This window comes from Myotis lucifugus, unplaced genomic scaffold, assembly GCF_000147115.1.
Source record: "Myotis lucifugus unplaced genomic scaffold, Myoluc2.0 scaffold_214, whole genome shotgun sequence".
Lineage (NCBI taxonomy): Eukaryota > Metazoa > Chordata > Mammalia > Chiroptera > Vespertilionidae > Myotis > Myotis lucifugus.
In genome coordinates this window covers 1111234-1127185 of record NW_005871262.1, presented here as the reverse complement: position 1 = coordinate 1127185, position 15952 = coordinate 1111234, and the positions used below count along the sequence as shown (strand labels likewise).

At 38.3% G+C, this 15952-nt stretch overlaps 1 protein-coding gene across 5 annotated transcripts in view; it reads left to right on the top strand.

The window, feature by feature from the left end:
• The window catches only part of NAPB (NSF attachment protein beta), a 36799-nt gene extending 25632 nt beyond the window's left edge, over nucleotides 1-11167 (top strand). For 4 of the 5 annotated variants that reach the window (XM_023761707.1, XM_006097932.3, XM_023761711.1 and 1 more), the window contains 6 exons: nucleotides 552-607; nucleotides 778-862; nucleotides 8161-8265; nucleotides 8919-8987; nucleotides 9354-9404; nucleotides 10394-11167. In XM_023761707.1, the coding sequence (XP_023617475.1) occupies nucleotides 552-607; nucleotides 778-862; nucleotides 8161-8265; nucleotides 8919-8987; nucleotides 9354-9404; nucleotides 10394-10504 (477 nt within the window). In that variant the 3' untranslated portion in view covers nucleotides 10505-11167. The remainder of the gene's footprint in view (nucleotides 1-551; nucleotides 608-777; nucleotides 863-8160; nucleotides 8266-8918; nucleotides 8988-9353; nucleotides 9405-10393) is intronic. The other variant, XM_023761709.1, reaches the window with a different exon arrangement.
• The last annotated feature ends 4785 nt before the right edge of the window (nucleotides 11168-15952 follow it).

The window sequence follows — 15952 nt, the reverse complement described above, 5'->3', positions numbered from 1 at the left end:
CAAAAATAACAATCCAGCGTAGCTATTCTGGGTTTGGCAGTGGTGGGGCATGGGATTTAAAGCCCATTCTGCCCTTTGTAATTAGGAACCAGGCTGACAGAAGTTCTGCCACCTTTAGCTCGTGGCTTCCATTGCCACTCTAGACTTGGCTATTGCCATTCTGGCTCATGAGAAGGGAAAAGGCCTGGAGAAGGATGCAGAGTCAGATGTATGGACCAAGCCTGGAGTAGTTTACAGCATGTTTGTTTATATTCTATTGGAAGGAATAGGTCTCATGGCTTCTCTAACTGCAGTACAGGCTGGGGAAGTGGTGTAGCTGGGTATTTGCCATGGGGGAGGGGGATAAGAGATTTTGATGGACAGCGAGCAGTCTGCTGTCAGGCTTCGAGAGGTGCATGCATTTTTGTGTTCCCTGAATAAAGTAGGCCAAGTTGTGAAAGGTTTACTATTAGGATAGGTTTATCTATAAGAAAAAATACCCATGCAAGTGTAGTTTTTTAAATGCAACTCTTTAAACAAGTAGTTTGAATAAGGTATGTGTGTGTTTTCAGGCTATTGCACATTATGAACAATCAGCTGATTATTACAAAGGAGAAGAATCCAACAGGCAAGTATTACTTTTCTTAACATAATTAAATGGATTTTTGTCAAGTGTGATAAAAGATAAATGTTTACTATACTCTGTTAGCGAAACGTACTGTACTGTACCAAATGAACGTGTACTGGGATGTCACTTTATTTCTCTGTTACTTACTTTGCTCTGGTTCTTGATTTCAGTTCAGCTAACAAGTGTCTGCTAAAGGTGGCAGCATATGCTGCCCAGCTTGAGCAATACCAGAAAGCCATCGAGATCTATGAGCAGGTGAGGTTACTGCTGTCTGTTCCACTTCCAGCAGAATTTACTCTGAATCTCTTTTTTTTTTTACTTTTAAATTTAATTTTCCTTTTTATTAAGACTAATTCACACATTATATAATTCATCCTTTTAAGGAGTACCATGTCTGTGGTGTTTAGTATATTCACAGAGGGTGTGTAACCATCACCATTTCCTAATTCACAAACATTTTTATCATCTCCAAAAGAAGCCCCATGCTCTCCTCCAGTCCCTGGAAATACTATCTATTGTCTGTCTAAGCGGATCTGCTGATTGTAGGCCTTTAATATGTATAGAATCATTCAATATGTGTGGCCTTTTGTGACTGGCTTCTTTCACTTAGTAAAATTTTTTTCAAGGTTCACTTATGCTATAACATGTATTAATTCATTCATTTTCAAAGCTGAGTAATATTCCACAGCTTATCCATTTATCAACTGATGGACACTTGGGTTATTTTCATTTAGGGGCTATTATGAATAATGTTGCTATGAACATTTATGTTCAAGTTTTTGTTGAGCGTATGTTTGCAGTTCTTTTGGTTATATACTTAGTATTGGGATTGTTGGGACATGTGTCAAGTTTATTTTTAACTTTTTGAGGAACTGCCAAATTGTTTTCCACAGTTACCACACTATTTCACCATCCTATCAGCAATGTACAGGAGTTCCAGTTTTTCACATCCTCACCAATCCTTGTTGTTTTCTGTTTGCTTGTTTGAGAACCATCCTAATGAGTGTGAAGCAGTCTCTCAATGTTTCTTTGATTTTCATTTCCCTAATGATTAGTGATGTTGAGTATCTTTTTATGTGCTTATTGGTCATTCATATATCTTCCTTGGAGAAATGTCTATTCAATTCCTTTGCCCATTTTTGAAACAGGTTATTTGTTTCTTGGTATTGAGTTTTAGGTGTTCTTTATATATTCTGGATATTAATCCCTTATCAGATAAGTGGTTGCAAATATTTTCTCCTGTTCTGTGGGTTGCCCTTAAGTTTTTCTTGAGTCAAATTTTTCTTTTTTTGCCTGTGTTTTTCATGTCATATCCAAGAAATTGCCAAACCCAAGGTCATGAAGCTTTCCGCCTGTTTTATTTTAAGAGTTTTATAGTTTTAGCTCTTCATTCTATTTTGAGGTAATGTTTTGTATATGGTCTTAGTTAAGGATTCAACTACATTCTTTTTTACCTGTAGATTTTCAGTGTTCCCACCACTACTTGTTCAATATACCATCCTTTTGCCATTGAATGGTCTTGGTACCCTGTTGAAAATTGATCAATATGCAAAGGTTTATTTCTGGGCTCTCTGTTTTAATCCACTGATATGTATGTCTATCTTTATGCCAATATCACATTGTTTGATTACTGTAGCTTTGTAGTCCATTTTGAAGTCGGGAAATGTGAGAGTCTTCCAAGGAACTTTGTTTGTTTGTCCGTCCATCCGTTCTCACCCAAGGATTATTTTTCCATTGATTTTTAGAGATAGTGGAAGGGAGAGAAAGGGGAAGAGAGAGAGAAACACTGATGTGAACGATACATTTATTAGTTGCCCTCTGCTTGTGCACCCAGCCAGGGCAGGGAACGAACCTGCAACCCAGGTATGTGCCCTTGACTGGAAATCGACCGGCAACCTTTCTGCTGTGTGCAGGACAACCTTCTAAGCACTGAGCCACACCAGTCAGGGCCAACTTCTTCTTTAAAAATTGCTTTGACTATTTGGAGTTCTTGCATTTCCATATGAGTTTTAGGATCAGCTTGTCAATCTCTGCTAAGAAACCAGCTAGAATTTTGACGGGGATTGCATTGAATCTATAGGCCAATTTGGAAAATGTCATCAAGTCTTACAGTCTGTGAACACAAGGTGCCTTTCCATTTATTTAGATCTTTAATTTTGTTCAATGTTTCATCGTTTTCAGTGTGCAAGTCTTGCACTTCTTTGGTTAAACATACTCCTAAGTATTTTATTCTTTTTGATGCTATTATAAATGGAATTATTTTCTTAATTTCCTTTTCAGATTATTAAATGCTAGTTTTATATACTGCAACCTTGCTGAACTTATTTATTAGCTCTAATTTTTGTTTGGTGGATGTTTTTATATACAAAATCATGTCATCTGCAATAGTGATAGTTTCATAACTTCTGCAATCTGAATGCCCTTTACTTCATTTTCTTTCATTTGTCCTGGCTAGAACTTCTAATATAATGTTAAATAGAAGTAGCAAGGGCAGACATCCTCACCTTGTTCCCATCTTACGAAGAAAGCTTTCAGCTTTTCACCATTAAGTATATTGATAGCTGTGGGTTTCTTAATAGATGTCCTTTATTAGTTTGAGGAAGTTCTCTTTTCTTCCTACTTTAACTATTTTTATCATCAAAGGGTATTGGATTTTGTCAAGTGCTTTTTCTGCATCTGTTGAGAGGATCATGTGTTTTTTGTCCTTTAAGTCTACTAATATAGTATATTTCATTGATTTTTATATGTTGAACCAACCTTATATTCCTGGGACAAATCTTACTTAGTCATTGCAACGTTTAGGGGACTCCAAGAACATCTTCAGGTTCGGTAATTCTCTAGGATTCATAGAACTCAATGAAAGCTGTTATACTCACATTTATGTTTTATTATAAAAAGGATACAGATTAAAATCAGCTAAAGTAAGAGGTGCCTGCCATAGGGTAGGATCCAGAGTTCCAAGTGAGGAACTTTCTGTTGTCCTCCCCCTATAGAGTTGTACAGACAGCACTTCACCTAACAATATGTGAAAGTAAGCGTAGAGTATGGACAAGAAGGGAAGCTCACTGAATGTAGTGTCTGAAGTTTTTATTGGGGCTCAGTCATGTAGATGTGGTTGACTCTTATCAGGCAGGACATTCCAAGGATTTAGAAATTACCACCCAGGAGTCATGGACAAAGGCCAGACCTCACTTTAGACAAATTAATCCTTGACTGTATAGTCATGTAATCCTTTTTGTAAGTTGCCAAAATTATTTTGCTAATATTTTGTTGAGGATTTTGCATTTATATTCATAAGGGATACTGATCTTTAATTTTTTTTTTCTTGTGATGTGTTTGTCTGGTTTTGGTAGCAAGGTAATACTGGCCGCATAGAATGAGTTGGGAAGTTTAAGTGTTTGGAGATTTTCCTGTTAACTTTTTGTTGTTGAATTCTAGTTTAATTCCATTGTTGCTGGAAAACACTCTATGGTTTCAATTTTTATAAATTTGTCAAGGTTGGTTTTATAGCCCAGAATATGGTCTTTCTTGGCATATGTTCTGTAGTTCTGCTGTTCCTGGGTGGCATGTTCTATGAATGTTAATTAGATTTCCTTGGTTGATGGTGTTGAGTTCTATATACTTGCTAATTTTCCTTTCTAGATCTATCCATTGATGAGCTTGGAGTGTTGAAGTCTGCAACTATTATTGTGGGTTTTTGTCTCTCTCCTTTCATTTCTGTCAGTCTTTGCTTCACATATTTTGCAGCTCTGTTGCTTGCTGCATACATGTTTAGGATTGCTATGTCTTCTTGGTGGGTTGACACGTTTATCATTATACAGAGTGAGGCAAAAGTAGGTTTATAGTTGTGAGTATGCAAAACAGAATTTATTCTTGTATTACTCTTTATTAATTATTGTATTATTTTCCATATGAACAACTGTAAATCTACTTTTGCCCCATCCTGTATAGTATAATTGTCTTTGCTCTGAAGTCTACTTTATTTGATATTAATACAGCCTTTCCTGCTTTCTTTTGATTAATGTTTATATATGTCTTTTTGCATCTTTTTTCTTTTGACCTGCCTATATCATTATAATTGAAGTGAGTTTCTTTTTTTTTTTAATATATTTTATTGATTTTTTACAGAGAGGAAGGGAGAGGGATAGAGAGTTAGAAACATTGATGAGAGAGAAACATTGATCAGCTGCCTCCTGCACGCTCCCCACTGGGTATGTGCCCGCAACCAAGGTACATGCCCTTGACCGGAATCGAACCTGGGACCCTTCAATCCGTAGTCCGATACTCTATCCACTGAGCCAAACCGGTTAGGGCTGAAGTGAGTTTCTTATGAACAGCTTATTGTTAGGTCATGCTTTTTAATTCACTTTGCTAATTAGCATATTTTGACAACATTTATTATAATTACTAGAGGCCCGGTGCATGAAATTTGTGCATGGGGGCGGGGGTTGTCCCTCAGCCCAGCCTGCACCCTCTCCAATCTGGGATCCCTCTCACAATCCAGGACTGCTGGCTCCCAACCACTTGCATGCCTGCCTGCCTGCCTGCCTAATTGCCTCTAATTGCTTCTGCTTGCCAGCCTGATCACCCCCTAACCACTCCCCTGCCGGCCTGGTCACCCCCAACTGCCCTCCATTTCAGGCCTGGTCCCTCCCTACTGTCCTCTCCTGCTGGCCTGATTGCCCCCAACTGCCCTCCCCTGATGGCCATCTTGTGTCCACATGGGGGCGGCCATGTTGTGTGTTGGAGTGATGGTCAATTTGCATATTACTCTTTTATTAGATAGAATTGTTATATTAGGGCTTATGTTTGCCATTTTATATTTGTTTTCTATTTATGTTGCTTTACATTTCTGTTTTCTTTTTTCCTGCCTTCCAGTGGGTGCCTTACCTATAGTGTTTTTGAGTATGGCTTTTTTAGTGATTGCTCTAGCTGTTACATTTGTATAACTTATCATAGGCTAATGGGGACTTCATTTTATTACTTCCAATGAAATAAAGAAATCTTACCTTACTTTCTTTTTACTCTCTGTTCAATATATAACTGTCTTAAATGTTTTCTTTACGTACTTTTATAACCATAATTTTTGCTTCAACCATCAAACATAATTTAGAAAACTCAAGAGAAGAAAAGCTCATTGTATTCACCACATTTTGTTTGCTGTGTTCTTGCTTCCTTCCTGATGTTTTGAGATTCAGTCTTTTATTGTTTCCTTTCTGCTTAAAGAATACCCTTTTACCATTCTTTTAGGGTAGGTCTGTTGGCAACCTATATTTTTGTTTTCCTTTATCTGGGAATGTTTTGGTTTTTTTTTCCTTCCTGAAGCATATTTTCCTTGGGTATACAATTCTGGGTTGATGTTTTGTTTTGTTTTGTTTTAGTACTTGAAAAAGTGCCACTTATGGCCATTGTGGTTTCTGGTAAAAAGTTGGCTGTTATTCACATTGATTTTCCCCTGTAAATAAGAAGTTATTTTTCTCTGGCTGCTTTCAAATTTTTTTCTTTAACTTTTAGTTTTCAGAAGTTAATGTGGTGTGGCATAGATAGCTTTGCTTTTATCCTGTTTGGGTTTCACTAAACTTCTTGAATCTGTAGGCTCTTGCTTCTTACCAAATTTGGGAAATTTTTAGCCATTATTTCTTATAGTATATATTTAGCTGCTCTCTTTTTCTCCTCCCCTTCCAGGTCTCAGAGGATCCCAATGTTAGACCTCATTTCATGGTCGCGTAGGTCCCTGATGGTTTGTTTATTGTTTTTTATTGTTTGTTTTTTGTTTTTCAGTTTGTCTTCTCTCTGTTGTTGAGACTAATTTCTAATGTTCTTTCATCAGTTTGTTGATTCTTTCATCTGTCCCATTTATTCTGCTGCTGAGCCCATCTCCTTTTTATGTGGTTTTGTGTTTTTCGGTTCTGAGATTTCCATTTGGTTCTTCTTTATGTCTTCTGGGTTTTTTGTTGTGAATTTCTTTTTTGTTGATGTTGATTTTGCTTTCTATTTTTTGTTTTGTTTTACTTTCAGGTGTTTTTGTGTTACTATTTTGAAGCATTTTTATGAGGGCTCTTTCAAAACCTTTGTTATATAATACTAACATTTCTGCCATCTAAGAGCTGTCATCTGTTGGTTGTCTTTTTTCATTCAGCTTAAGATCTTTCCCTTTTTTTGTATGGCGAGTAAGTTTCCATTGAAAACTGCACATTTTTACCCTAACCCTAACCTAACCCTGTTACTTAAACCTTCTCTGCCAGCTGGTTTTCTGTGGCATTGCCCTGGCTGGGGAAGGGTGTGTTGCCCTTTACTGCCAGGTGGAGGCTTCCCACTTGGCCTCCATTGGCATCTGGGGGCAGGCCCTCATTTCATTCCAGCGCCTGCTTGCTGTCCACCACCTCCATGGTGGGGTTGTCCTTGTTACTGCCAGTGATGGTGAAAGTCTTAACCCTCCACTAGGCTTCTTCTGAAACCATGCCTACTGGGAGGTGAGAAGCCTGGTTCTGCTGGGCAGAGGTGGAATCGAGGCTGCCTGTGTGGGCTGCACTGCCTCAGCTGCAGGGGAAAAGTGTGGGCTCGTTACTAGCTGGCGGGGATGAAGGCTGCTCCCTTCTTGGCCTTCTCCGAAGTCACCTTGGGAATGTTGGGCTCCTGTTTGCAGTCTCGAAAGGATGGACATCTTGATTTCCTCTTTGGCCTTTGATGACATGAGTGAGGTTAAGGCCACCGTTTTCTTGTGGTATTTGGCTAGAATAGAGCAGTTATTGTCTAAACATTTTCTGTCTTACTATGCTAGGCTGCCCCTTCCCTAGTCCTTTGGCTAGAGACAGCAAACTTTTGTCTAGTCTTTTTTTTTTTTTTTAATATATCCAAAGACTTTTATGCCAGCTTTTTCTATAAAAAGTCAGGAATATATGAAAGAAAAAGGAAACCCAGGGAATTCACTGTCATGTTTTCCATTGTGTCTCAAGGTCCCTATCAGTCTTCTGTTCTCTCTTCGCCTTTCAGTTTTACATTTGTTTCATATAAAATGACTGGGGCTTTTAGTTGTACTTAGGAATAGAGGAAAGGATGTCTGTTCCATCTTCCTACAGGTCAAAGTCTTCTGAGTTCATTTTTAAGTGGTTAGCACTGTATGTGTTAAATATTTCTTCTAGTAAAATTTTCTAGTTATAATATTGGATTAAAAATGGATTTCATAGCTAAACTAACATAAGATACAGAATTATTTTCTAAAGGCAATAGATGATCATCAGTTTGCCTAATGTAAGAAGCCAAAACTTTTTAAAAATAATATATTATGTATGACACAAAACATGGACAACAATGTAGTGATAGCCAGATAGAAAGGGGGGTGTGGGGAGGAGAAAGTGGACAAAGGGGGATAAACGGGGCGGAAAGAGACTTGACTTTGGGTGGTGAGTGCATGATGTGCTATGCAGATGATGTCTTATTGAGTTGTACACTTGAAACCTGTTTGGTTTTATTAACCAGTGTCACCCCAATAAATTCAATTTTTAAAAAAACACCACAAACCTTTTACATCTAACTCTGCTTTCTGTGCCTAGGTTGGGGCAAACACCATGGATAATCCTCTGTTGAAGTACAGTGCAAAGGATTACTTCTTTAAAGCTGCCCTCTGTCACTTCATAGTCGATGAGTTGAATGCCAAGGTATGGTCAGTCCTTAGTACTAGTTTTCTGATGCACATTGCCCGTGAGAGCGGGCCTCACTCAGGTACTCTGTTGTTCTTGATATCACTTGGTTTGGGTGATATTCGTTAGTTGCAAGACTAAACTGGGTACCTTTAAAAAAAAAAGACACCTGTTTATGAGTTTTAAGAATTATATTTGGTTTACAACATCTTCTCTATAGTAACGTCAATCTGGAAAATTGGTTTAGAAATAGATTCTTAACTGAAATTGAAAATCAGGATAGGATTCCTCTGTTGATTTTGATGAATTTAACACATACTTATACAGTTAAATAGGATGTAGATGAGTTTACCGAAGCTAATAGAATGTTCAGTACTAGCTGGTTTGGCTCAGTGGATAGAGCGTCAGCCTGCGGACCAAAGGGTTCCAGGTTCAATTCCAGTCAAGAGCACCTGCCCGGGGTTGCAGGCTCTATCCCCAGTAGGGGACGTGCAGGAGACAGCCAATCAATGATTCTCTCTCATTATTGATGTTTCTCTCTCTCTCTCTCTCCCTCTCCCTTCCTCTCTGAAATCAATAAAAATATATTTAAAAAATAAAAAAAAGAATGTTCAAAGCTGTGTTTCCTGGTTTAGTGAGTCAGACATTAACAAGTGTTTTTTCTCTCTCAGCTGGCTCTTGAGAAATATGAGGAAATGTTTCCAGCATTTACTGATTCAAGAGAATGTAAATTATTGAAAGTAAGTAATATTAGGACTTTGAAGAAAAAGCCTTTGCTGTCAGGTGGAACTGGGTGTGAAGTGAAGGATAAATCTGTGGAGTCTGCGGAAGAGCCTTTCCTACTTTTGAATATTAGGTTTCAAATGCCACTGAGAGTCAGGGATAGAGTGTTGTGTTCCGAAGCAGGCAAAAATGTTAGCTCAAATACTGGACCCAGGGCTTGGGGTAATTCTTTATTTGTACTTGAATATTTCTCCAATTTTATAAAGTATTTAGCAACATCAGTTAATGTGATACTAAGGCTACTTCTGTATTTAAAGTATCTCTAGTCACAGATGGAACTTTTTTAGCCTACCAAACTAATTTTTCCATATTTATGTTACTAGAAACTTCTAGAAGCTCATGAAGAACAGAACAGTGAAGCTTACACTGAAGCAGTAAGTTATGTCTTTGAAATATAATACATACTTCGAAGGTTTATTACAGGAACTTTTTCTTCTTTTCATTGTGTAAATGTGAACATTTATTTGAACATTGTTCCAGTATACCTAATTGTATTTTCCAAAGGTCATGTTTTTGATATCCTGCAAACCTATACAATTATATGGTTTCATTAGCTATGGTGAATTTAACTATAAGGCAAATTCAAGAAAAAAAATCATATACTGTTATAATTTGCTGTTTGAATGTTTTGTTTTGAAAATAATATGCTCCGTAAGTAAGTGTAAAGTAAAATCAGTTCAGTACAATTTAAAATATAAAAACAAAGCAGTAAGAGTTTGCTATATTCCAGGCATAACATAAATGGAAGATTTTTTCTTTTTATTCATCTATCTTCTGTTTTCCCATCTTTTGCCATCTTATGTTTAGAGTCAAACAAGTTTCTCAGTATCTGCCATTAATATATTTATCATGGCTTTGAAGCAGTGGTGGGGAGGAATGTTTTCCCATTTAACTTTTGCTGCAAAACCATTTACATCCTATTGAAGTCTTATTCTTTATTAATATGCTGCAATGAGTTAAAGGAATCCTGCTTCCATACATCCTGTCTCTGCAAATACCTTTTTTCTTGTTCAGTGAATATTGGAACCCTGTTAATTTTCCGTGTTCCCTTCTAAGTCTTATACATGGTCTAATTTCCTTTGTCATATTAATTGTGATCTTCTTCCAATTATAAAGGCTGTTAGGGATTTTTGTCATCACATGTTATATACAGAGCAATATAAAAGGCACAGAAACTTAATAGCTCCATCAAAAAAGGCAGAGAATAATGAAAAAATAAATAATTTTTAATGACTGTTATGAACTGGAATGAATAATTTTAAATGAAGAAAGTTGGTTGATTATCACTATTTAAATTTAAACAGCTGCTTTATTTCAATTGTATTTCCATAAACTAATTCCTGTTCCTCTAACCTTAAACTAGGTGAAGGAATTTGACTCGATATCTCGCTTGGATCAGTGGCTTACTACCATGTTGCTTCGTATCAAAAAGTCCATCCAAGGGGATGGAGAAGGAGACGGAGACCTAAAGTGAAACATTTATACGTCTTTGTGGCATGCAGCTAACTCCTTTTTAGTTCCTCTTAGGGCCAAGTGATCTTTATGGGATGCCCATTTAATGGCTTAGTTTTGTTGCACATGAACCAAACGATGTGTGTGTGTTTGCCGTGTTTATATCACTGTTAAGCAAATGGATAAAAGAATCTCCTGTGCATATTGTGGGTGTGATGGGCTATTTCATGCTTGCCAGAGTCCCCAGAGTTTTCCGAGTACTACTTCAGAATTTTATTCTTGTTTGATATTTGCAGAGTCATGTTTAGTTTTGCCACATATTCTGTCCTTTTTCTTGGACTTGAGTATCTAACCCAATTTGCTCTAATCGCTGCTTTGCACTCTCTCTGTAAATCTGCATCTGGATGTATTCTCTAAGTATATGTATTTAGTTTAGGGTGGTTGTTAGGAATCAGTTGATGACTTTCTTTATTATAAATTTGTTGTTGTTACCTTGTGATTTTTTGATAATACTAATGACCAGTTTCTGCTTTTGATATTGTTCCCTATGCTAACATGCATGTGAAAATTCGGAACACAGGTCTGCCTGCATCACTTAAACTTGCTTATGTGTGTGGATGAATGTCAAGGTGGGTTTGACTGCTTTGTATTTACACACACACACAAATATATATAAGATCTATGAGAAATGGAAATTTTCCTTTTCCTAGACCTGGTTTCACTTTTAGTTGGCGGGGAAATCCCTTTCCTTATATTTACATAAAGGTGGTGGAACTGGCATACCCCTTCTCTTTACTTTCATGGTCATACTCTTTCCCACATTGAGATGCCTTCCTTTATGCCACAGTCATGCTCATCCTCACTAGGCCCAGAGATTATAAGTCAAAGCGTGAGAAAAGGTTTCAGTTATTTTATCCATTTATCGACCATGATGAGTTAGGTAGGGTATATATGGTACAGAGGTTTACTGTATGCCTCCAACTAGCTTCTCAGGAGACTATTTTCTTCTTAGCTGATGGGATTGTTTTAGCTTTTGTATTTGAACTTTGAATTCTATCCTTTTATTTTACATGATAAGTGCTCTATTATAATTTACGAACTTGACCCCTACCCATTATGTTACATGCTGACATTGTACTTAGACATGATCTTGTTTTTTGAATCTCCTCTGTACATATTTTTTTCTTGTTAATTCTCACCCAAGGATATTTTTTCCCATTGATTTTTTTAGAGAGAGTGAATGGGAGGGGTGGCGAGGGGGGCGGGGGAGAAACATTGATGTGAGAAAGACACATCAATTGGTTGCCTCCTACACGTGACCCAGCCAGGGCCCGGGATCAAACCTGCTACCCAGGTATGTGCTCTAGATCAGGAATCAAACCCATGACCCTTTGGTGCGCTCTAACCACTGAGGGAAACCGGCCAGAGCTCCTCTGTGCATATTTTTAGGCTTAAATGATTTATGTTTGATGTGCATTTGTTGCCATATATAGCCTGTGTTTTTTTCTGACTTGTGCTGCTCTCATTAATGACAGGTAATGAAATTTCCCATGTTATGTTAGATAGTAACTAGTATTTAAATGATGTTTTCAATTTTGGGTGGCCCTCAACTGGAATTAATAGGCTTTGTTGGATAGAAGTAGAATGTGCCCAGACAAAGAGCTCAGTGAGGAAGAAGGTTTGGGGATGGTGAATGGGTTAACCTGGGGTGAAGGAGAAAGTAGCAGAAAAAGAAAAGGGCAGCCGAGGCCCAGCTGTGGAGGCTGTTTCTCAGGTGGCTGAGGATTCCCTGGCTGTACCTGCAGAGTGATGTGTGCAGGGTGGGCTGATGGAGAGGAAGGTGTTGTATTATCATCTGAAGGCAGAGGGAATGGACCAGAAGACACGGGCACTCTGGTGTTGGGTCCTGGAATCTGATAAGGATTTATTTTTTTCCTTCAAAAGTCAGGGATTCTTAAAAGAAAGCTGGCTATTACAGTACAAATTTGGAACGGAGCTTGTTTGGTACTTTATTTCCTGTTGGGCTCTCTTATGAAAATATTATAGAAAAGTGGGGTTTTGTTGCTTTATCTAATATATTCCACAACCACCCAACTGTGCTTTTGTAACAAGCTTTTTTCCAAATGCACTTTTGCGAAAGTGAGGCGTGGGGAGTGCTTTTGCAGCCGTGTCCTCTGGCCTTAGGTCTGCCCATCTGAAGAGCATGTAAATCCCAGCCAGTCAACATGCTTCTTCCATCACTAGTTTAGAAAGTGTGTTTCCACTCTTTAAAAGAGCCTTCTGGTCTGACCACTTAAAAGTAAAAACTAAATGCTTTTGTTTTAAGGCAGTTCCATTTAGCTTTATCGTGATTCCTTAACAAATGCACCTGAAAAAGAGGTATGGTTTTTAAAAAATAGTATTGGTAACATTTTGTGATGTCAGTCAGGGACTTGCTGTTTTGAAATAAACAACGATATCAGTGCCTGAGTTAAGAATTTTCAAATATTTCACATGAAAGAGTAAAAATAACTGTGATGACTAGAACAGACTTGCTAGGTGAAAGGAAAAGGAGAGGGAGAAAATCCCATTAACAGTATCCAAACTTCCTTCCTTGAAATGTTTCATTGTTGAATGTAGGGTAGTGCCGTGACACAGAGGCCCAAGGTATGTTCTCAGGATCTAGAGAAAGTTATTTATGAACAAAATGTAATGACTGTTATGTTATAGTTCTTGTATTTTAGCAAATCGAGGGTTCGTTCATAGTCAAAATCAGTGGTGGCAACATTTTTATAGCTTGTGCGAGTTCCTTTTTTATTTAATGACTTAAAAACAGTATTTTTGCAGTTGTGACTGTGTGTGATGATGTCACTATAATCAAAGTGTGTGCATTTATTGTTTCCTCTGATACTGTGCATTTAAAATATTCAAATGCAAACCTGTGGCTTCCTTTGGAGGGTTTGGCAGCACAGCATGCTGCCCGTGACCCACCCAGGGGCGTGCGTGCAGGGTCCTGCCTGGGAAGTTGAGCCCGTCACTGGTGTTCTCTTTCCCATGCTCTCCGGTGGAGTATTGTATTATGGAAACTAACCATAAATCTACCTTAGCAGAAAAGAGTGTGTATGTTTTGTGTGAACTTGTACAGTAAATAAAGTGGAAATTATGAGTAATATTTTTGACAGGACTTTCCTACCTAAATCTACACAAGTCACAAGTAGCTTCCTTTTCTTGAAGTTGTTCCTATAAGTTGAAGACAGTGAGCATTATTCTCTAGGTTCTTTGTATATGCATTGAAATATAAGTTTGACTATGTTAAAATCTCTATTACTTGGTGGGAATTCAGGGCGCTGTAATGGTTTTAGAAGCTGAGGATTTACAAAAGCAGCCCTGGCTTTAGTGTGTTGATACAATCCGCAAAGTTTGCAGTGACTGTACGCCTCCCATTCTCATCCCTTTCAGCTGCCCTATTAAGGAGTGTTGGGCTACAGTCACTTATAAAGTTGAGGATTGGTTCACAGAAAACTGCTAGGTGGGGGATGAAGGAACCATGAAGCCACTCAACTCTGTTGGCAGTGTGGGCATTTATTTACCTTTGCAGATATCTGTACAGGGTCAGCACATGCCCCTGGGGAAGGTTGGACCCCCCTGGCCACTCAGGTCACAAGCTCTATGGAGGAAGAGGGTGCCATGTGGGGTACTGTGGGTCAGCTCATCCCATCAAAGAGCAGTGTTACAGTCTGTGAGTATATTTACAACTTAAAGATAATTCAAACAATTTTGAAAAAAGAATGGTGTAACAGGCCATCTTAGGAATCCTGAGAAGCTGTTGATCATTCAAGGTTAGTTTATCTCACAGTCATTATTTCCTAACAGAAAGAAGCCACAATGATGGTTTAAAAACCTGGTTTTGCCAGCCTTGGTAAGAGTCCCTGTAAAATTGGCAAAGGTAAGTGGGTGGTTTCTGGGGCTTGGCTAGGTGACATGCTATTTGGTCCTCTGAGCTGTCTTTGAAGCTTGCTCAGTCATACTGCCCCATCTAGATACTAGTACATGTGAACAAATGGTCCTTCGCACAAGTGTCCTCCCGCCACTGAAATAATATGGTTACTTTAAGTTTCACACTGTCAAGTTTAATTAAAGGGACAATCACTCATTTTATCTCAAAAAATGTCCCTGGGTGGCAAGATATAAAATTTAACAGGTTAGGATTAAATTATAATTCATACTCAAATTTGTTGGATTATCGATAGCAAAACCACATTTCTCTTAAAGTTACCTTTAACAAAGGTCTTCTCCCACTGCATGACCTATTTTTTCCCCAAATTGTAACAAAAGTTTTGGTAAAACCAAAGGCAGTAGAGGTCTTTGGAGTTTGGGCAGAGACTACTTCCCACACCATGGTTGGAAGGCACAAAATCACCTCGCAATTGCCTGCTTAATGCTCGGACAGTGGTCGGCAAACCGCGGCTCGCTGGCCCCTTGAGTGTGGCTCTTCCACAAAATACCGACTTCTGCGCATGGGCCACGAAGTTACAATCGCACCGTACGTGCGCGCCCGCACGTGGTATTTTGTGGAAGAGCCACACTCAAGGGGCCAAAGAGCTGCATGTGGCTCTCGAGCCGCGGTTTGCCGACCACAGCTCTAGGAGAAGCAGTGCCAACACCAAGGGCACTTCCTAACCGTGGCGTTAGGACTGACATGGTGAGGCAGTAACTTGCTTCACTCCAGGAGGCTGTACTTGGATGAAGAGAAATAGGGGTAGATTCCCACAAACCCTCAATGATGAGTCTTCCAGTTTTCAGAGTTCTTTTCCCAGACGCAGCTTTACCCTCCTGGGAAGCAGACAAAGAAGTAGATATACTGAAGTCTCTATGATGCAACTTAAACATGACATTGAAGAAACCAGTCCATTTACACACTCCACAGTGCCAGCTGCACAGGTTACTTCTACATAAGCAGAGGGTAGTGTTACTTACCACCAGGCCTTTTATTCCTAGAGAATTAATGTGCAGTCCACATGGTTATAACTAAAGAGATTACTCCTAAGACTATAACCTTGATTTTAAACTTCATTATCCATGACATTAAGGAAATTATACTTGTTTCTATTTACAGAGCCTACATTTTAATAATGGAAAAACTTCAGACTTGCAAAACTATTTTACAAAGCAAACGTTTATTAACACAGTAAACGATTTTTTTGTAGAATTTCTAAAGAAACGAATTCAAGACAAAAATTATTCTAGTAGGTAGCAAAATAATCTATTTTTTAAATTCCTTCTCATTAAAATGACTTTACTCCATGAAACAGTTTATCAGTTGGCCAATTCATTCTCTTACCAAGAATAAAATGGTTGTATGACAGTTTTTTGTTACTGTTGTTCTGTAAACACAACTAGGATATGTTGTCATAACTGTATTTGAAGTAGTTAAGTACTGCTGTCTTTAAGAGCAGGTGTGAAACATGTTATCAGCACCTAAAACACCTTA